Raw genomic sequence first — 23,572 nt, forward strand, 5'->3', positions numbered from 1 at the left:
GTTGGTCTGTAGCAAGGATATATCTGCTGTAACATCCATCCGCATAGCTGCGGTCTCCCTGGAAAGTAATATTGCATTGCTGTCGTGACGCAGAAACATCAAATCCTATTCGTTTGATGAACTAAACGTTTCTGTGATACACAGCCCAACAGAGAATTCTACTCAAATCAATTTCAAAACCTAGAACCATGGCAATGCCACCCACTACCTCTTGCGGCTGTGTCAGGACCGCAGATCAGTCAATGCCGGATCTGGAGCCTGCCATGTTCCCGCAGTTCGATCTATCTGAGGTGACACAGTCCAAGTCCCTGGAATATGCCAGCAAGATCGATCACGTTGCACCGCCAGGAGATGTGAGCGACACGTGCACTGCTCTCTGGGCGGCATGGGCGATCCTTCTTGGCTGCTTCACCGGGCTGGATAATGTGTGCTTTGGCTTTGACTGTCAGCACAGCGTTACCGCAGCGTCGGGTCACGCAGAGCGCATGAGACAAGCAGTGCATATTCGGTTGCCTGCCAATCAGCGTGTCGATGAAATTCTCACCGGCAGCTTTTCATCGCTGGTTGCAGTGGGCGACAGCAAGGCTAAAGAGCTATTCAACACTATTTTGTCAATTCAGAGCTTCGGACCAGAGAAAAGCAAGGACGTCGGAGACTTTCCTTCGTGGTGCAAGATCCGCATGACGATAGATCCTGTAACGCTCGACACTGTCTTGACATGGGACCCCTCCTTCATGAGCCGCGATCAAGCGGAGAACATCAGCAGCACCTTTGACAAAACCTTCAGAGAAATCACCAACCGACCTGACAATCTCGTATCAGAGATCGACTGCTTCAGTGAGAGGAATGAGCGACAAGTCCTGGCCTGGAATAGCAACACTCTGAGAGATGTGCACAAGTGCATCCACCAAGCTATCTCAATGCAAGGAGCATTGAGACCTGAAGCAGAAGCCGTTTGCGCTTGGGATGGAAGCTTTTCCTACCAACAAGTCTTGTCCCTGGCAGATCGCCTTGCCTCTCGTCTGCAAACCTCTGGGGTTGGACCTGAAGTCCTTGTGCCCATCTGCTTCGACAAGTCTAAATGGGTTATCGTTTCCATGCTGGCAATCCTCAAAGCAGGTGGTATCTTTGTTCCCCTCGACCCATCACAGCCACTTCTTCGTCTACAATCTCTCGCGCAGAAAGTAGAAGCCAAGACGATCTTGTGCTCCCCTCAGCATCAGCGCATGCTTGAAAGCGTAGCGCCAGAGTTAATCCCTGTCGACGAGCAGCTGTTCAGCCAACTACCCTATCAGATCGATGAGATTGACTGTGGATCGTGGCGAAACGGAGCCTACATGATATTCACGAGTGGCACAACGGGCGAGCCCAAAGGCGCCCTCATCGAGCACGGAGCTCTCATGTCAAGTGCACTCGCCCACGGACCTGCAATGATGATGGACTCCAACACGCGATCATTCCAATTCGCTGCGTCTACCTTTGACGTGAGCATCACTGAAATCTTGACCTGTATGATCTTGGGTGGATGTGTCTGTATACCCAGTGAAGACGATCGACTCAACGCTGTTGAAGAGGCCATCACACAGCTTCGAGCAAACTGGGCGCTGTTGACCCCGACTTTCGTCAAGTTCATTAACCCTGCCAATGTCCCTACTTTGAAGACGCTCGTTACTGGTGGAGAGGCCATGACACAGGCTGTCATCCGTTCGTGGTCGCACATCAACCTCATCAATTGCTACGGCCCCGCTGAGACGTCTGTTGTTTCGCACGTTCATCGGGGCATGGTACAAGGGACTAATCCTCTGAACATTGGCCATCAGGTCGGCATACACTGCTGGGTTGTGGATCGGGATAATCACAATCGCCTGATGCCTGTTGGTGCAGTGGGCGAGCTCGTCATCGAGGGCCATACTCTCGCACGCGAGTACTACAAGGAGCCTGAGAAGACGAGCGAAGCCTTTATTGAAGACCCATCATGGGCAAGAACCCCGCCGTCGCGGAGTGGCCCCAGACGAATGTACAAGACGGGCGATCTCGTCAAGTACAACCACGATGGGACCTTTCACATCGCCGGTCGCAAAGATGCGCAGATCAAATTTCACGGGCAGCGTATCGAACTCGGAGAGATAGAGCATCACATCAATGCCAGTGCCAGTATCAAGCACGGCATGGTCGTCTTACCCAGAGAGGGCTATTGCGATGGTAGACTTCTTGCCATCGTGCAGCTCTGCGATGCCATGAGCCAGGACCTCGTGCCTGATGGCCAGCCGTACAAGCTTATTGATGGCGATCTTGAGAGTAACGTGCAGGACACGATCGCAGAGACAAAGGAGCTTCTTGGTAAGAGGCTACCCTCATACATGATACCCTCTATGTGGATTGCAGTCGAGTTCATTCCTCGTCTCCAATCTGGGAAACTCGATCGGAAACAAACTGCAAAATGGATCGACAACATGAGCGAGGCTCTGTATAGACAACTCAATCCTGTGACAGCAGCCATACAACACTCTGGGGATCTCAAGTGCGAAAGCAAGATCGAGCTAGAACTACACAAGATCTGGACTTACGTCTTGAACCTCAAAGCAGAACAGCTCGGCCTCGCACAATCCTTCCTCAGCGTCGGCGGTGACTCCATCTCCGCGATGCAAGTCATGAGCGAGTGCAAGAAACGTGGTCTTGGCCTTGCAGTCTCACCCATCATCAACTGCAAGTCCATCAGGGCACTGGCACTTCAGGTCAAGGATATCGAAAGACCTGCGCTTCGACATGAGATGGTAGATGAGCCGTTTGACCTCTCGCCTATACAGAAGTTATATTTCGCGAGGCCGAACTATGACCAGGGTCACTACAACCAGAGCTTTCTCCTTCGGACTAGTCAGCGTATCCGTGAGGCAGATCTACGAACGGCGATGGAGGCTCTTATTCTCAGGCACTCGATGCTTCGGGCGAGGTTCCAGCAGGATGCTAGTGGGGAGTGGCAGCAACGCATCACCGATGGAATTACGTCCTCGTATCGACTGCGTGCCTTGGAGCTGACTTCACAAGAGGACGTCGATGACTCACTTGTCGACAGCCAGACGTGCCTAGATCCTGTCCACGGTCCACTTGTCGCCGCTGACTTGATCGACCGAGGAGCAGAAGAGCAGCTGCTGTTCGTCGTGGCGCATCACCTTGTCATCGACCTTGTATCCTGGAGAATCATCCTCCAAGAGCTCGAGGAGATATTACTCCGACCCGAAGCCGTGCACGATGCAGTTAGTCCACTTCCGTTTCAGGTCTGGTGTAAGATGCAGTCCGAGCATGCTGAGGCGCAGACACCAGACCAAGTTCTGCCGATTCAGGGCATCCCTGATGGAGACGCTGAGTACTGGGGTATGAGAGACACTCCCAGCGTCTATGGGCAGATGGTTCGTCAAGGCTTTGAGGTTGGGCCTCAGCAAACATCTGTTCTTGTATCCAAATGTCATGACGCCCTACGAACAGAGATCCCAGACGTTCTTATGGCAGCGATGGCCTACTCCTTTGGCCAGGTATTCACCAACCGTTCAATTCCAGCCATATTTGCAGAAGGTCATGGCAGAGAAGTCTGGGACACCTCAATCGACCTGTCCAACGTGGTCGGATGGTTCACTACCATTTACCCCGTCTTCGCTGGGTCAGACTCGCAGACTAGTCTTATCGATACAGTCAAGATGATCAAAGACGCAAGACGCAAAGTCCCCTATAACGGCCGGCCCTACTTTGCAAGTCGGTGGTTGACAAAGGCGGGTAACGAAGCCTTTTCACGCCACTGGCCTTTGGAAATCACGTTTAATTACCTTGGCCAGTACCAGCAACTGGAGCGTGAGGGTGCGCTTTTCACTCCTGAGAGCAATATCGCTGGTGAGATCAGGGAGGCCAGTCAAGGTGCAGACGTCGGGCCTTTGACAGCTTGTATCTCCCTATTCGAGGTGTCAGCAGTCATAGTCAAGGGATCTCTCCGTTTCTCATTCGGGTTCAACCAGAATATGAAACACCAACCTCAGATCCGCGAGTGGATTTCTTGCTGTGAACAGAGTCTCGGCGAAGTCATTACATCTCTGGCTTCGATGGCACCTGAGCCTACTCTGAGCGACTTTCCGCTCTTGTCTCTGACGTATGATCGGCTGAGGGTATTTACAGAAGAGAAACTCACCGAGGCTGGCATCACAGACATTAGTCTTGTTCAAGACGCATATCCTTGCTCTCCGATGCAGTCAGGGCTTTTGGTCAGCACCACCAGAGAGAACGCCGCTTACGCAGCCTACACACTTCACGAGGTCAAGAGCAAGAGCGGAGAGGCAGTGGATGTCGAGAAGCTCATTGCTGCATGGAAGCGCATGGTGCAGTACCATGCTATTCTTAGGACTATCTTCTTGGAGAGCGTGACGTTGGAGGATTCTATCTACGACCAAGTGGTGCTCAAGGAAGTCGAAGTTCCATTCACTGTTTCTGAGAGCGGCACAGATGAGGATGCGATTGCGGCGCTGAAAGTACCTACGAACCATGGCGACAACGCATCACGGCTTCTACACCACTTCCACGTTTGTGTTGCGAAAAGCGGCAAGGTCTTTTGCAGGTTGGACATCAGTCATGTCATCATGGATGGAACTTCATTGTCACTCCTCTTTCGCGATTTCGCACTGGCATATCAAGGCACCCTCAAGGCTGAGACAGGCCCGCTGTATCGCGATTACATCAAAGCTCTTCAAAGCCAGCCGGTCCAACCTGGTATCGACTATTGGAAGTCCTATCTAGCTGGTGTTGAGCCCTGCCTCTTCCCTGTTCTGGATGATGGGGAAATTGCAGATGTCAAGGAGCTGCGACACTTGAGGGTGAAATTTGACGAGCTAGCTGAACTTCAGAGTCTTTGTGAGCGACAGGGAGTCACTATTGTCAACGCCATTTATGCTGCCTGGGCAGTCACGTTACGCTTATACACTGGCTCTGACCAAGTCTGCTTTGGCTATCTGACGTCAGCTCGTGATCTTCCCATAGAAGGTATCGCAGATACCATCGGTCCCATTATCAACATGGTCACATGCCGTGTCAACGTTGACAGCACGACCAACCTCGGAGACATCATGACCTCAGTGCAGAGGGACTATCTCGACAGTCTAGAGTACCGTCACACGCCCTTAGCTCAAGTCCATCATGCGCTCCAGCTCTCCGACGCTGTTCTCTTCAACACAGCCTTGTCGTACAGAAAGCTACCGCCACCGCCACTGACGGACCTTGTGTTTGAGGAATGCTGTCCTACTTATGACCCAGATGAGTACAATGTGTCGGTCAACATTGAAGCAGGCGAGCACGACATGGCGATTGACCTGATGTATTGGTCAGATACTCTGTCTAATGGACAAGCTGCCAATGTTGCGAGCACTTTTACAAAGGCGCTGAGTAACATTCTGCATCACTGCGACCAACCTGTCGCTCAGCTCGACCATTTGGGGTCTCAGCATCGCAACCAGATCAGTCGATGGAATGAGCGAATTCCTGATGCGATTGAAAGTTGCATCCATGATTTGTTCAAACAGCAAGCCGTCCTACGTCCTGACAACCCTGCGATTGTCTCTTGGGATATGGACTTTACGTACGCCGAGCTTGATGCCGCATCAGACAAGCTTGCCTATCACATTGCTTCTTTAGGCGTCAGCCTAGAGACGTTTGTGATGGTCTGCTTTGAGAAATCTGCCTTTGCTATAGTTTCCATGCTGGCCATTCTCAAAGCTGGCGGTGTCTGCGTACCTCTGGATCCAGCACATCCTGAAGCTGCGCATCGCCTTCGTGCCGAGGATACAGGTGCTACTATAGCCCTTGTATCGCCTTCATTGGTGTCCAAGCTCAGCTTCATCGTCAAGACAACAGTGGCTGTGGACGCGCACTTACTGCAAAACATTTCCACGCCACTTGAACCATCTCTTCCTCAAGTCACACCTCACAACGCCTGCTTCGTTATCTACACATCCGGTAGCACAGGGCGCCCCAAGGGTGTAGTCCTCGAGCACAGAGGCATCGCCAGCAACGCTATCTACTCAGGCCCTAAGCTAGGCTACAGCCCAGACTCAAGGGTCTTGCAGTTCGCTTCGTACACATTTGACAACAGTCTTGCCGAGATCTTCAGCACCATCAGTCTGGGAGGCTGCGTGTGTGTACCCTCAGAGCATGAGAGGCTAAATGATCTAGGCGGAGCGATTAATCGGTACAGCGTTACGATGGTTGATATAACGCCCACAGTGGCCTGCTTCCTCAAGCCTTCGGAGGTCCCGACCTTGAAGACTCTGGCTCTTGGAGGTGAAGCCGTGACTGCCAAGTGCGTTGGCATATGGCGCGACTTTGTGTCTCTGCGATGCTGCTATGGGCCGTCAGAATGCTCCGTCAACTCGACCTTCTCTGGAGAGATCGCTCAGCCAGGGAAGGCCAACAACATCGGCCGTGCAATTGGTAGCGTTGCTTGGGTAGTCGATGCAGCCGATCATAACCTCCTTGTCCCGATTGGTTGCGTTGGCGAGCTTCTCATCGATGGCCCTATCGTATCTAGAGGTTACCTGAACCTCCCAGACAAGATGGCAGAGTCTTTTGTTCCTCCGCCCGCCTGTATTGACGGAATGACTGAGAACGCTGGGCCGGATCGCAAGCTCTACAAAACCGGTGATCTTGTACGCTACAACTCCGACGGCACCCTTACATACTTGGGCAGGAAGGATACCCAGGTCAAGCTCAACGGCCAGCGCATCGAACTCGGAGAGATTGAACATCACATCGAGGAGAATCTCCCCAAGGGCTGGGAATCTGCAGTGGAACTTGTCGCGCCACAGGGGAGGAAGTTGCTCGCTTGCTTCATCTGTGCTAATGGCGATGTTTCCCTCCGAGAAACAAGGGATGAGAGCATGGTACTCGACATGGACGACACTTTGCGATCTCTTGCAAAAGAGCTCGAGATTATGCTGTTCAATGTAGTTCCCGCGTATATGGTCCCATCTGCTTGGCTACCCATCTCCAAGATGCCTCTTACTTCGTCAGGCAAGCTGAACCGGCGCAGCCTCAGGGTTCTAGGAGAGTCGGTGCCAACTACTAAGATGAAGTCTTACAAACTTGCTCTCAAGAGCGGTAGAGCACCGTTCAGCGAGGTTGAGAAGCAATTGGCTGCTATGTGGGCTCAACTACTCGATATCAACGTGGCGTCTATCGGAGTCCAGGATCACTTCTTCAAACTTGGAGGCGACTCTATCGGGGCCATGCAACTAGTGACGCTGGCTCGATGTTCCAACATCGACTTGACAGTCGCAGGAGTGTTCCAGAAGCCATCACTACTGGATATGGCAGAGTCCGCGGTTCCGTTATCGAAAGCCCCTACCACGATATACCAACCATTCTCGTTGTTGTCTGGCGACTGTTCGGTCGATACGTTGCGGCAGACCGTTGCTGACTCTGCCCGTATCGATTTCGGTGATGTTCTGGACATCTACCCTTGTTCCGCATTACAAGAGGGTCTCATGGCTCTGTCGACCAAGGAGCCTGGCGCTTACGTGGCGCAACTCGTCTATCGAATGCCAGCCGACATCGACATCGGCAGGTTCCAGGAGGCCTGGAGCATCGTGGTCGAAGCTGAGCCAATGCTGCGAACAAGGATCGTTCATACAGAAGACGGTGGGTTTGTGCAGGTTGTTGTCGCCGGTGAAGCACCTCAGTGGTCGACCTTTGCCAGCCTCTCCGACGCCGACACAATTCGACGCCAACTTCCACTGTATAATGGTGCGAGATTGACTAACTACGGTATTGTCGAAGATGGTTCTACTGGCAGACACTTTGTGTGGACTATCCATCATGCGATCTATGATGGCTGGTGTCTTCCTCTCATCCTCGACAAGGTCAAGCGATGCTACCACGACGACCTGAGTCCAGCACAACTCAAAGGCCCCGACTACTCCGACTTCGTCAAGTACCTCACAAACCTCGACCGGGATCAGGACATCAACTTCTGGAAGTCCCATCTCTCCGACATATCCACTCAGCACTTCCCACGTCTTCCCAACGCCGATTACCAATCCTCCGCAACAGGTCTGCTAGTTCACAAAGCAGCGTTGGGAAACCCGTCAGGTTCAGAGATCACCGCTGCGACTAGGATCCGCACAGCCTGGGCGATGGCGGTGTCTACCTACTCTGGAGCCAACGACGTTGTCTTCTGGGAGACCATGACGGGACGCGATGCGCCTGTTGTCGGGATCGAGGACATGGCTGGTATTACTTTGGCGACTGTACCAACGCGCGTCGTGATCGACTCCTCACAAACCGTCGCTGAACTTCTCGTATCTGTGCAGGATCACTCAGCGGCTGTGAGGAGGCACCAATTCGCTGGGATCCAGTGCATCAGGGACATCAACGCTGATACGGCGCTTGCTTGTGGCGCTCAGAACCTCCTCGCTATCAACTATGGACCTCGAGAGTCGACGGATGCCTTTTGGTGCGAGCAGTCAAACGAGATGGCTGGCACAAACTTCTACTCGTCATATCCGCTCATGCTATCGTGCCACTTTGCTGATGGCGAGCTCGAGACTGTCGTGCATTTTGATCCTAACGTTATACCTGAGGTTCAGATGCAGCGCATAATGGATCATTTTGCGCTGATGCTAGAGTCAGTGTCGTCGTCTCATCTGTTGGATGACAAGATTGGGGATGTACCTCTGTTGAGCTGCAGTGACCTACAGACGCTGCGCGATATGAACAGTACCATTCCGTCGCCCTCAGGTCGACTCATACATGAGGCTATCGGGGCTCAGATAGTGGCTCAACCACGAGATAAGCTCGCTGTCGTGTCGTGGGACCAGAGCCTCACATATGATGACTTGGAGTCTCAGTCGACACGTCTTGCTGGTGTCTTGGTGGCAAATGGCGTTTCAGTCAACTCTATCGTTCCGTTCTGCATGGAAAAGTCGTCTTTGGTCGTTATTTCTATCCTGGCCATTCTCAAATCGGGTGCTGCCTTTGTGCCTCTTGACCCGGCGCACCCTGATGCTCGTATCAAGGGCATTCTTGCTGATACTGGGGCCACAGTTGTTCTTTCATCTGATCAACACCTCGAGCGTTTGACGAACCTCGGATCGATGGCCATCTCTGTCTCGAAAGCTCTGGCAGATGGTAGTACTTACAGTCAAGACGACGCAACCAGCCACTTTCCTCTATCATTATCCGCCAACAGCCCAGCATACATCATCTTCACCTCCGGCACAACCGGGAAGCCCAAGGGAACCATTGTCGACCACTCTGCATTCTGCACCGGCGCGTATGCACACGGTCGTGCCATGGGTATGACAGAGTCGTCACGCGTCTTGCAGTTTGCTTCCTATACCTTTGACGCCAGTATTATGGAGATCCTCACCACACTTATCCACGGCGGGACTGTTTGTGTGCCGAGTAGTGACGAGCGTCTCCACGATCTTGCGGGTGCTATCAACAGAATGAACGTCAACTGGGCTCTGTTGACGCCTTCGGTGGCCCAGCTGCTTCAGCCCTGGCTTGTCCCTGGTCTTGAGATACTGGTGCTCGGGGGTGAGGCCATGTCTTCTGCTCATATCTCTTCGTGGGCGCCGTCAGTTCGTCTCATGAACGCGTATGGACCTAGTGAGACTGCTGTTGTGGCTGCTGTCAACCCGACTGTTACACTGGATTCCTCTCCCTCGAATATCGGACATGCTGTCGGCGGTCTCTGCTGGGTCACTGATGCCACCAACCACGACAGACTGATGCCCATCGGCGCTGTGGGCGAGCTCGTGATAGAAGGCCCCATCCTCGCTCAAGGGTATCTGAATGATCCCGAGAGAACTGCAGAGTCCTTCATCATCAACCCCAAGTGGTGTCAGAAGTTCCCCACGGCTGCTTCTGGCGTAGAGCGCAGGTTCTACAAGACAGGAGACTTGGTCAAACTTACCGATGATGGGATTGAGTTCCACGGGCGCAAGGACGATCAAGTCAAAGTCAATGGTCAGAGGATTGAGCTGTCCGAGATTGAGCATCATTTGAGCGCGGACCCAGCTGTCGAGTCATGCCTAGCCGCAGTACCAGGCTCTGGCCCCTTCAAAGCCCGCTTAGTAGCCATTCTATCCGCCCACTCTCTTGAGCCCACCAAAGCAGATGATGAGATGCGCATCATACTCAAGTACCCTCAATCCCTCTTGGTGGATATTCGTGCGGGTCTTTCAAGGCATCTGACATCCTACATGATCCCATCTCTATGGGTCGTTGTGAATCATATTCCCCTCCTCCCCTCCGGCAAGGTTGACCGCAGGCGCACCGTGCGATGGGTCGAGGACATGACTCTTGAACAATACCATCTTGTTCTTGATGCGCAGGAAGAGGCGTCTGCGCTAGATAGAGAGCCATCAGAGGTGGAGATCAAGCTTAGGGCTGCTTGGGCCAAGGCCCTGAACCTCCAGGCCGACAAGGTTCCATTCAAGCAGTCGTTTATCCATCTTGGTGGTGATTCTATATCGGCCATGAAGCTCATGGCTATTTGTCGCTCTTCGAACATGGCTGTGTCTGTCAGTCAGATCATGCGGGCCAAGTCCATCATCGACCTTGCTTCAGCGGTCACCAACGTCATGGAAGTCCTGTACGACGAAGAGAAGCTGGAGAAACCTTTTGAACTCTCACCCATCCAGAAGGTTTACTTTGAGAATATCGGTCTCGGTTCTCACCACTTCAACCAGAGCATGACTCTGGCTACGACCTGCACCATCACCTCGTGGGAATTGTCGGATGCTCTACGCTGTATCGTCGAGATGCATAGCTTGATGCGTGCTCGCTTTTCGCGAGTGCGGGGCAAATGGACCCAGCGGATTACCAGCGATGTCACTAGCTCATACGCCTTCCGTTCACACGGCATCGTTGATGAGAAGCGGCTCTTGGAGTTGGTAGCCGAGAGTCAGACTACCCTAAACATTCATGATGGGCCGATGCTTGCTGTCGACATGTTTGAGATGCAGGCAACTGGCGACCAAATCATCACATTCGTGGCTCATCACCTGGTTGTCGACGTCGTGTCTTGGAACATCATCCTACAGGATCTCGAAGGACTTTTGTCACCATCTACCTACAGCCCTTCCAAGTCAGTCCCCTTCCAGTCGTGGATATCGAAACAACGCGACGAAGCCCAAAAGGCTTCATGGGAGCGTGTATTCCACGATATCCCAGTACCTGCATCAGACTGCCGATATTGGGGAATGGAAGACGTGCCGAATCTCCATGGTGACGCTGTCACAGAGACGATGACAATACCCAGTGCCACATCAAACTTAGTCTCAGGTAGTAGCCATGATGTCGTAGATGTCTTGCTCGCATCACTTCTGGCATCCTTCCGCCGAACCTTCCCAGATCGTTCTTCGATACCCCCCATATTCAACGAGGGCCATGGGAGAGAACCTCCCGATGACACTCTGGACTTATCACGTACCGTTGGATGGTTCACCACTCTCTGTCCTGTCTTTCTCCTCGAGGCCATTCCCGCTGAACACGACATCCTTGATGTTGTGCATTGGGTACGGGACTTTCGGAGAAAGCTTCCCGGTAACGGTCGACCTTACTTTGCTCATAGCATGTTGTCTGGCTCAAGGTCTCCGATCGAGTTCCCGGTGGAAATTGCGTTCAACTTCCTTGGCCAGACACGCGACTTTGGAACAGATGATTCTGTGTTCAAATCCGTTGATGGAAACATGCTAAACTCTTTGAGCTCGCAGTCCGACATTGGAGCCGACGTCCCACGTTTGGCGCTGATCGAGATTTCTGCTTCTTTCAACAACCAAGGCCTGATCTTTGACTTTTCCTTCAACCGCCGCATGGAACATCAGCCCTCTATCAGAAGATGGATAGAGAGTTGTGGGGAATATATACACCGAGCAGCTCAGATGCTATCTCAAGTTACACGAGAGCCATCCCCGGATCTATCTCTCCTTCCACTGGCCTTCAAGAAGGAGTCTCAAGTTACACAGGCCCTCACCGAGTTGGGGATCTCTCCTGATAAAGTTGAAGCAGTATATCCATGCTCCTCGGTGCAGCAGGGCATCCTATTGTCCCAGATCAAGGATCCTGGTTACTACTCTTACTCCATCACATTCTCGGTAGCATCCACACGACCAGGCGATACGATCAACGTACAGAGACTCTCAGAAGCATGGAAGCGTGTAGTCCGTCGTCATTCCACTCTTCGGACTGCGTTTGTGGACACCGCACTACAGGAGGGCGCTGTTAGCCAAGTCGTTCTAAGGAATCACGACGCTAACATTTGCGTCATCCAGTGTCCCTCCACAGATGTAGACCTCAGGCTCAGCTCCCATTCACCACTCGGCCTTCCGACGAATCAGCCGCCTCACCGTCTCACAATCTTCGACACCGCAGATCCTACAGTGCTGTGCGTGCTTGAGATGAGCCATGCTATCTCTGACGGAACATCTATGCCGATTCTGTTCCGCGATCTTGGCCAGGCGTACGCGGGCACCTTGAGTGCTGCCAACCTCAACGTTTACAGGGAATACGTCTCCTTCTTGCAGCGAAGTGGAGGCTCTCAGGACGCCAATTACTGGAAGGCGTATCTGGATGGGGCTGAGCCTTGTTGCCTACCTCTTCTGACAGACGGCAATACAGCGCCTAGGACTCTTCGAACCCTTACCCAAGGCATCAAGCATACCGCTGAGCTTCAAGCGCTCTGCACCGAAAGAGGCATCACCCTCTCCAACCTCCTACAGCTGGCGTGGGCACTCGTCCTCCAAGCATACACAGGCCTTGAAGATGTCTGCTTCGGTTATCTCGTTGCTGACAGAGATATACCCGTCAGTGGTATGGACGACGCGATCGGCGTATTCATCAATATGCTCGTCTGTCGCGTCCGCCTCGATCCATCCACCACCCTCAATACCGCCCTGCGAACCATGCAGGACGATCTCGCCACGGCCATGAACCACAAGAATGTTTCGCTTGCCTACTTCCAGCATGCCGTGGGCACCAACGAGTCTCTCTTCAACACAGCCTATTCGTTCCAGCGCAGATCAGTCTCCAAGGATATGGCAACTGGTGCCATTTCATTCGACGTGAAAGATGCACAGGACCCTAGCGAGTACGACATGACTGTCAACGTCGAAGTCTGGAACTCGAATGTTGAGCTGCAGTTATGTTACTGGCAAGACAGAGTCTCAGACGCGCAGGCCGTCAACATTGCTTCAACATTTGACCAAATCCTTTCCTCGATTGCGACATGCGATACGGCAATTCCGTTAGGTCAACTGAACATTCTCAGTGACCAGGGTAGACAGCAGTTGATGTCTTGGAACAACGCTGAGCCTGAGGTCTTCAACAAATGTGTGCACCACGTCTTTGAGGACAACTGTCAACAACTACCAGACCATACTCCAGCCATCGACGCATGGGATGCCACCTTTACCTACTCTGAGCTCAATGCAGCTGCTTCGCAGTTCGCTCAGTACCTCGTCTTTCTAGGCGTCGGGCCAGAGACGTACGTCCCACTATGCTTCGAAAAGTCAGCATGGACCGTCGTTGCAATGATGGCAGTCCTCAAAGCCGGTGGCGCATTTGTTCCTCTTGACCCTACCCATCCACCAGATCGTATCAAGTTCCTGGTAAGCAATGTCGGCGCCAAGCTCATCATCTGCTCCACGTCCTTGAAGACCAAGTTCGACAGCCTGGATCTTCCCGCCATTCCTCTCGGCAAAGAGACCATGTCGTTGCTGCCCTCCGTATTGCCAAACGCGCCCGACAACACTGTTCAGCCTGACAACGCTGCCTACATCATTTTCACCTCAGGAACGACAGGTGTTCCTAAGGGTACGATAATCGAGCATGCATCCTTCACCACCGGAGGCACCGCTCACGCCAAGGCTATCATGATGACGTCTTCCTCTCGCGTGCTGCAGTTTGCATCTCACACATTCGATGCTAGCGTCATGGAGATCCTTTCAACCTTGTTAGTAGGCGGTTGCATATGTATCCCCAACGAACAAGACCGTATGAACGACTTGTCAGGCGTCATCAGCAAGTTCAACGTGAACTGGACCTTGCTCACACCATCTGTCGCGAATGTACTCAAGCCGGGCAGTCTTTCTACCCTCAAAGTCCTCGTTACTGGCGGCGAGGCAATGTCAAGAGACCACATTACGAAATGGGCTGGCCACGCCGCTCTCGCCAACGCTTACGGTCCCAGTGAAACGAGTGTTATCGCTGCAACAAGCACAAAGGTCGATCATGATGGGAACATCATCAACAGTGACCCAGCTACTATCGGCCACGCTGTTGGCAGTCGTTGCTGGGTCGTCGATACACGAAACCACAATCGCCTTATGCCAATTGGTGGTATCGGCGAACTACTCGTGGAGGGGCCCATCGTGGCCAGAGGCTATCTTGGCAATAAGTCAAAGACGAAAGAGGCGTTCATAGAACCTCCGTCTTGGCGTACAGGCATGAAACTTGAGGGTGAAGACATCGGTCGTTTGTACAAGACTGGTGATCTGGTCATGTACAACTCGGATGGGTCTCTCAAGTACGTGTCACGCAAGGACACGCAGATCAAGCTCAATGGACAACGTATTGAGCTCGGCGAGATCGAGTACTACGTCCAAGCTCAATTACCGGACTACATTCAAAGCGCTGTTGATATAGTTATCCCGCAGAGCAAGACGTTAAGCAAGGCACTTGCGGTCTTCTTTACCAGCGACGATGACTTCGAAGATTCTTCCACCCAAGACCTTGATCCACTTCTCGCAAGTTTGTCGAGCTCTTCGACCGACCTTGCCCAGTCCCTCAAGTCAGCCCTCAGGAATGCTCTGCCATCGTACATGGTACCCGGCGTCTATATCCCACTTGTCAAGCTACCATTGACGCTCGCCGGAAAACTCGATCGCCAGAGACTCAAGTCCATTGCAAAGTCTATACCACCTCAACTGATGGCATCCTACAAGCTCTCTGGAAAGCCGAGAACCGAGAACCTCCGTACCACGGCGATGCACCGCAAACTACAGAAAGCATGGGCCACAGTCTTGGACATTCCTATCGACCAGATCAGCAAAGACGATAGCTTCTTCAGACTCGGCGGTGATTCAGTCGACGCCATGAAGCTCGTTGCGGCGGCTAGAGCGGAAGGCCTTGTCGTCACCGTCATGGCCATCTTCAGCAACCCTGTCCTGTCAGACATGGCAAGGTCATGCAAACACGCAGAAGAATCTCTTATCTCAATTGTAGAGCCGTTCTCGCTTCTTTCAGATATTGGAGACCCTTCGTCGCTCCTGCATGAGATTGCAGGTCGATGCGGTGTGTACGAGAGCCAGATCCTGGATGTCTACCCTTGTAGCCCTCTCCAAGATGGTCTTGTTGCCTCTACTTTGCAACAACTAGGCGCATATGTCGCTACTTATGTTTTCGAGCTTCCTTTGGACACCTGTATGGATCGCTTCAAGCACGCTTGGCAGAAGACCGTGGACCGGGTCGATATCTTGAGAACACGTATCGTGAACACGTCGCTCAAGTCATATCAAGCTGTTCTTGCCCCTCATGACATTGAGTGGGAATATAATGACGACCTTCAGTCCGCTACAGCCAAGTCTAGACCGGTACCTGATCACAATGGAGGAGTCTTGGCCCGTTACAGCATTGTTCAGGCGCCTGATGATGGACCTTTCCACTTTGTATGGATTGTTCATCACGCGCTATATGATGCATGGAGCATGTCGGCTCTACTCAAGCTAGTCTCCCAGTTCTATCATGGAGACACTGCTCATGAACACGTGGTCGCATATGCCAACTTCATCGAGTACCTTGCCGAAGCTGACGCTGAAGCCGCTGATGAGTTCTGGAAGGCTAGGTTCCAAGACAGCGCTTCAGTTTCCCATTTCCCCAAAGTCTCTTCAGCGCCAACCGCGCAATCACGCCATGAGTCTCTGACACATACGATTCAGTTCAGTAGCAGTGGACTCGGAATGGACATCACGATCCCAACAATCATCCGGGCAGCATGGGCGCTTGTACTGGGATCTCAAAGTGGCTCTGATGATGTTGTCTTCGGCGAGACCCTGTCTGGACGTGACATCGCCCTCGATCATGTTCAAGACATCCTCGGACCGACATTGACCACGGTGCCGTCGCGAGTTCAGATCGATCGCAACAGTACCATTGGTGATTTGCTGAAGAGTCTTCATCAACAGGCTACTGAGGTGATTCCCCATCAGCACGCGGGCCTCCAACGCATCAGACGCCTGAGTGATACCATATCAGTCGCCTCTAACTTCCAGAACCTGCTAGTCATCCAGTCATCCGACCAAGAAACAGGCAAGAATGACTTGCTGAGCCCGGTTCAACACGACGGCGGTCAACACAGTTTCTTCACGTATCCACTCGTTGTCGAATGCTCCATCGAGGCGCACGAGCTCGTCTTGACGATTCACCACGATGACAAGGTCATCTCGAGTTGGCAGGCGCAGCGAATCGCCCAGCAGTTCGAGGCGCTGGTTGGACAGCTCACGGATCTGTCACTTCGAGAACCTAGCCTCAAGGTATCAGAACTTCGACTCTACAGCCAAGACGACGTGGAGATGATCAGGGGATGGAACAGTACAGTCCTTGAGTCCTCAGTGGAAAGTATTCCGGACTTATTCTGGCAGTCAGTAGCAGCTAGGGGCAACGACACTGCTATACGCGCCTGGGACGGTCAACTCAGTTATAATGATCTTGTCCAACATGCCACGGCCCTTGCAAGAGTACTCGTGCACAAGGGTGTACGCGCCGAGGAACTGGTTCCGTGCTGTATGGACAAATCCCTCTGGACAACAGTCTCGATGCTCGCTGTGATACTCGCCGGCGGCGCCATCGTTCCCGTGGATCCTGCGCATCCTTCTGCTCGACACGCCGAGATCACGCGCGACTGCAAGGCCCGTGTTGTATTATGCGCGCCGCAATATGAGGAGCGCTTTCGGGGTCTTGTCGAATCTGTTGTCTTAGTCGACGCTGACCTATTTACTGCCAAGCTGGCTTCTCAAGATACTTCCACCCATGATCTTCCAGCCGTCGCTCCTGAAGACGCCGCATTTGTCATCTATACCTCCGGCAGTACCGGAAAGCCGAAAGGCGTTGTCATTGAACATGGCTCCTTCGTTACTAGCTCCAAGGCTTTCATGAAAAGCATGAACATGACTCCATCTTCAGCTGTACTCCATTTTGCATCCTATGCATTCGACATTGCCATGGGAGAGACATTTGCTCCTCTGACTTGCGGTGCCTGTGTCTGTATACCCAGCGAGGAGATGAGGATGTCAGATCTTGCCGGCTCTATGAACACTCTTGGTGTCACTTGGGCATTCCTAACGCCCTCACTCGCAAATCTCCAGGACCCTTCCAAGTTCACTACACTAAAGACATTGGTCTGTGGAGGCGAAGCACTTACACCTGAAACCATTAGTCTGTGGGGAGATAAGGTCGAGTTGATGAACGGCTACGGGCCAGCAGAGTGCACCATGTATGCCGTCGCCAACAACGCCGTATCCGCTTCCAAGGACCCCGCGAATATCGGCCGCGCCATGGACGGGAGTCACACTTGGGTCGTTGATCCGAGAGATCACAACAGTCTTGTCCCCGTGGGCTGTGTAGGAGAACTCCTCATCAGCGGTCCCATTGTAACCCGTGGGTATTTGAACGACAGGGACAAGACGGCTGCGTCGCTCATCGAGAGCCCAGCGTGGATGGACCTATTCACGAGCGAGTTTGTGCGTTTGTACAAGACAGGCGACTTGGTGAGATATTGTCCTGATGGATCCCTCGACTATCTAGGACGCAAGGACCACCAGGTCAAGCTCCACGGTCAGCGTATGGAACTCGGTGAGATTGAGGCTCGTCTTGAGTCTGACTCACGCATTCGCCAGGTGTTGGTCAATTTACCCACATCTGGTAGCTTCAAGGGACATCTGGTAGCTATTGCCTCTCTCCAAGATCTTGTACCTACTGAATCACCCCTTCCTACGGCTGGTTTTGTCCCCATTCCCAACTCCGCCATGGATATCGCCCGATCGCAGATCTTTGCGGTGCAACACAATCTCGCCGAGACACTTCCACCTTACATGGTTCCCTCGGTCTGGCTCGCGGTTCAAAGCATTCCCCTTTTGCTGTCTGGGAAGATCGACAGAGCGAGTGCAAGTAGTTGGCTTGCGGATGCACATACGGACTTTGGTAGGGTCACCATCGGCATGGACCATGGACAAGATACTGTCGACGCAGAAGTTACACCGATTGGCCAGCAGCTCAGGCGTATTTGGGCATCAGTCCTCAACATTCCAGAGACAGAAACGCCCATGAACCGGTCTCTCATTTCCCTGGGCGGTGACTCCATCATGGCGATTCAGATACTTACACACTGTCACGACCAGTCTATCTCATTGACTATGCACGACATCATGAGCGCCAAGGGACTTTTTGAGTTGGCTACTATCGTTGCTGCCAAAGAGAACCGGGTGCTCGACGATTACGAGGAAGATGACGACCAGGCATTTGAGCTGTCCCCGATCCAACGCGTCTTCTTCGACAACAGCGCCAATAAGGACCGCGGGGATCGCTTTAACCAAAGCCAGCTCCTATCCATTAGTAAGCCTGCGGTTGTGTCCAGCCTTCAAAATTCTCTTGACGCTCTTGTTGAAAGGCACCCAATGCTTCGCGCACGGTTCAGCAAATCTTCTCACGGGCAGTGGATACAGCAAATCGTCTCGCGTGTCGAAGGGTCGTTTGTCTTTCATCACCACGAGGTCGCTTCAGAGCCTGAGATGGTTCCGATAATTGCCGCCAGCCAGAGCAGTATCGACATTTCTGGTCCTGTTTTTGTCGTTGACCTATTTACTATCTCTAATGGCTCCCAAGTCCTGTCACTTGTAGCTCATCATCTCGTCGTCGACATCGTTTCCTGGATCAATATCATTCACGACCTAGAGACATTTCTGGCCTCTACCTACTTGCCGCTCGCCAAGCCTCTCTCGTTCCGCAGATGGAATGCTTTGCAGATCGAACACATCCATGCTCTCGACGAAGGTGCAACACTTCTACCATTTGCTGTACAGCCTGCCAACCTGGACTTCTGGGGCATGTCCAAGACTGCCAACGTCTACGGAGACATGACAAAAAGGTCGTTCGTCATCACAGAGCCTGATGTCATCTCTTCCATACTGGGTAACTCGCACAGGGCTCTGAAGACCGAACCACTCGATGTATTCATCACGGCGATTCTCAAATCTTTTGCACAGAGTTTCGACAGTCGGGAACTGCCAACACTCTTCAACGAGGGTCATGGCCGTGAACCTTGGGATCCAGCCATTGATCCTTCACAGACCGTCGGGTGGTTCACCTCACTCTGCCCTGTTCACGTATCACGATCAAGTATCGATCACGGTAATGAAGTCGATCATGTCCGTAGGGTGAAAGACGTGCGGCGCAGCATTCCTGACAATGGCCGCTCGTATTTTGCGCATCGCTACCGCACCAAGTCAGGCGATAACGAATCAATGGAGATCATGCTGAACTATCTTGGTCGCACTCAGCAAACAAACCCCACCGATTCTCTCTTCTCCGCCGTTGACTTTCCTTTCACGGAGCAAGAGTCTCAGGCTATCGCTGACGTCGCGCCCGAGACCGCTCGCCTAGCCCTCTTCGAGATTTCCATATCTATTATTGACCAGGGAATCAGTTTCACACTGATGTACAACCGACACATGCTTTATCAAGACGGTATCGCGAAGTGGGTGTCCAATTGCAAGAATACCCTCATCAACACTACGAGAAAACTTGCCGAAACACCTTCTGTTCCTACACTCAGCGACTTTCCTCTCTTGCCCATCAGCTACACGGATCTGCACGAGATCATGACTACACATCTCCCCAACGCTCATGTCTCGTTTGATATGGTGGAGGATATGTATCCATGCTCGCCTATGCAGACTGGTATATTGCTCAGCCAGCTCCTCGATCCATCCCAGTACCTATTTCATGTTGTTCTTCAACTCACTCTCCCCGATGGCTCGGCAATCGACACTGCGAAGCTCGTCCAGGCTTGTCACAGAGTCATTGAGCGTCATCCAGCATTGCGAACCATCTTTATTGATAGCCTGCGGGAAGGTGGCTCATTCGATCAAGTCGTTTTGAGACCCTTTGAGTCTCGCATCAGCACTATCAAGTGTCGGGAGATCGATGTCATGGCCGAGCTGAACTCTAGGTCGCTCGGTGAGGCCAACAAGAGACACGATGGCCCCATGCTCCCGTATCAGATCACAATCTGCGAGACGACACAAGGAAAGGTTTTCATGAAGCTTGAACTGAACCATGCAGTGACCGACGGCGCTTCGACATCGATCCTCCTCCGTGACATCTCCAACGCCTACAGCAACAAATTACCTCCTACACGAGCTCCTTCGTACAAGGAGTACATCAAATACATCTCCAACCAATCCACCGCTTCAAGCCTTGACTTTTGGAAAGTCTATCTTTCGGGATCAGAACACACTGGTTTCCCGACACTCAACCCAGACCTAATGGCTCAACGCCGCCTACAGTCTGTCGCTGTCCAGTTCGACCGTTTCGTAGAGCTACAATCACTCGGTTCCAAACTCGGCGTGACATTCTCAAGCATCATTATGGTGGCATGGGCCCTGTTACTTGGAGTCTATACGGATCGCCAGGACGTATGCTTTGGCTATCTTGCCTCTGGACGCGATGCCCTTATCGATGGCGTCGATGGTATTGTCGGTCCTCTCATCAACATGCTCGTGTTCCGCTTCCAGTTCACCCCCGAGACGCTTCTCAAGACACTCTTCTCCGCCGCTCGAGATGACTACATGGCCAGTCTGCCGCACCAGCACTTCTCTTTGGCTCGCGTTAGCCATGCCTTGGGTCAATCGAAGCGGGGCTTCTTCAACACTGCTGTGTCTATCCAGAACGCCGGTGTAACAAGTGGCTCCGAGACTGGCTCTCTCAATTACGAAGCTGTCGGTGCCCATGACCCAAGTGAATACGCTGTCACGCTCAACGCCAATGCTACTCGAGGCGACGAAGGCATTGTCTTCCGCTACTGGTCCAACATACTCTCAAACTCACAGGCCCAGGACCTTGCCGTAAACATGTCTCTTCTACTCAACGATTTCATCGATCACAGCGGGAACACTCTCATCCATCTTCGACTATTGCAGAGCTCACCAGTGGCTCGCAACACCTACACGCAATCGTCCGATGCTGACGGCTCCAACTCCGAACATGACGACACGAACCACCAACCCAAAGCAAACAGCTCAGGAATCAGTGCATCTTCGACCTTGATTGACGTCGGCGACGCAGCATCCATGTCATCCAACATGTGCAACTCATTCTCCCGCGACAGAAAGAATATCCATAACAAACTATCCGCACTATGGAGAGACAGTCTCGAGTATGAAGGCTGTGCAATCTCACCCACCGACAATTTCTTCGAGTCCGGCGGTGACTCGATCATCGCCATGTCCATGGTTGGCAATGCCAGAGACTTGGACTTGCCACTCACTGTGGCTGATATCTTCAAGAATCCCGAGTTCGGTTCCTTGTTAGATTGTCTCAATGACAAGTCGTACAAGGATAGTGACAGGTCTTCTAGCCATGGTCACGTGGAGATGTCGATCTCCAAGAAGGAGAAATACATCACCAAAGACCAGCCTTACAAGCCGCTCTCTATGCTTGACGCAGATGATACTGAGCAGTTCGTGCGAAGCTATGTCTGTCCTGTTGTCGGCGTCTCTCGAGCCAGCATCATCGACGTTCTCCCAACTACCGACTTTCAAGACCAGGTCATTCACGGAAGTCTTCTGAAATCACGATGGCAGCTAAATTATTTCCATCTAGACTTTTCAGGGTCGCTTGACATGGCGCTACTACAAGAAGCTATCACAAACGTTGTGGCCGCTTACGATATCTTGCGCACTGTGTTTGTCTCCCATCAAGGCCGTTACTTGCAGGTCATCCTCCGCCATGTCCAACCCACGGTCATTGTTGAAGATGTGGAGAGCATAGATCAATTCACTTCCGAGCTTCAAGTGGCCCACCAGCACGAAGTTCCGCGTCCTCAAGAACCGTCCCTGCGCTTCACAGTAGCGCGACAGAAGTCATCAGAACGACATCGAATCTCGGTCAGAATATCTCACGCGCAGTATGATGGCGTGTGCTTCCCGACGATCCTACAAAGTCTGAAGGCTTCTTTTGATGGAGAACCTATCCATCTCACACCCTCGTACGCAAGCTACATCCAGACGGTCTTGGGAATGAACAAAGAACGATGCTACGCGTACTGGTCAGCCCTTCTAAAGGGTTCCGCTCCTACCAACGTCATCCAACGACCGCGGACATCCTTGAGAACAAGCCCTACCCTAGTCTTGAGAAAGACCGTGTCTACGGCCTCACTCGCGTCGGTCAACATCACAACCTCAACGGTCATCAAGGCTGCCTGGTCAACAGTACTGGCAAAGGTCACAGGGAAGACTGACGTGATCTTTGGCAACGTTATCAGCGGACGGAATGCCAGCAACATACCTGGGATCCAAAGTATTGTCGGCCCCTGCCTCAACATCGTCCCCGTACGTGTCCGCCACCAATCTTCTTGGGCCGTTCTGGATCTCCTTCGATACATCCAAGACCAGCAAGTGGACAATATGCCGTATGAGACACTGGGATTCAGAGAGATCATCGACAAGTGCACCGACTGGGATGACGATGGAGTCAATGGTTTCTCTACTGTTGTTCAGCATCAGAGTATGCCGCGCACAGAGAGTTTCGCAATGGGGGGAAACACGTATGAAGTCGGCGTGATGGGTTCGCAGGAAGACTGCGCTGATCTCAGTGTTGTGACGACGCCTCAAGATGTCGACAGCACTGAAATTTGTTTGGTTTACAATGGGAATGGGGATATAAGCAAGGAATTGGCGGAACAGATGTTTGAAAGTCTCTGCGACAGGATTTCAGTATTCTCGCAAGACCCCTATGCCTTAGTGTAATGTTATAGAATATTTAGGTTATTGAGACAGGGTGCTACTGATCTCAAGTATTTTGGAGTCGTTTAGTGCTAGATGCATTGTATGTACAACGCCTGATTTAAACCATTACTGAGTGAGCGAATATTTCATGGGCATACGCAAACCGGAAGATAAGCTAATCAAAGCAATGATAATAACTGAGACTACAGCGATGTAGTTCATGTCACCAAGCGTGATAGGCAAGGAGTAAGAAAACCAATAGAAGACCAGAGCAATTGGCCTGCAGGAAGGAATCACAATATTAGCCAGGAGTCCCAGCCGATGGCACCAGAAAGGGCCACTTTCAAACTGCAAGCTACCCCGGTCACCATCAACGCCTATCATAGTCGCCCCTGGTAGGGCTCGTCTGATTGTGATATGAATTTTAAATTTTAGACTAATTAAGTCTAAAACATCATACGATGGCGCAAATGGTTATGAGGTTGAAATGCACCAAGTTAAACGCTAATAATTCCAGGCCTTAAATATTGCCTATAGCC

At 52.2% G+C, this 23,572-nt stretch overlaps 1 protein-coding gene across 1 annotated transcript; it reads left to right on the plus strand.

The window, feature by feature from the left end:
- Positions 1 to 188: 188 nt before the first annotated feature.
- FTJAE_7598 (non-ribosomal peptide synthetase) lies at positions 189 to 23,054 on the plus strand (the record flags this gene model as incomplete). The annotated part of the gene is made up of 2 exons (XM_037354330.1): positions 189 to 8,653; positions 8,717 to 23,054. 2 exons carry the CDS (start codon positions 189 to 191, stop codon positions 23,052 to 23,054), a joined length of 22,803 nt encoding a protein of 7,600 aa, XP_037205318.1.
- Positions 23,055 to 23,572: the final 518 nt, after the last annotated feature.

This window comes from Fusarium tjaetaba (genome assembly GCF_013396195.1).
Source record: "Fusarium tjaetaba strain NRRL 66243 chromosome Unknown NRRL66243_c0000154, whole genome shotgun sequence".
NCBI lineage: Eukaryota > Fungi > Ascomycota > Sordariomycetes > Hypocreales > Nectriaceae > Fusarium > Fusarium tjaetaba.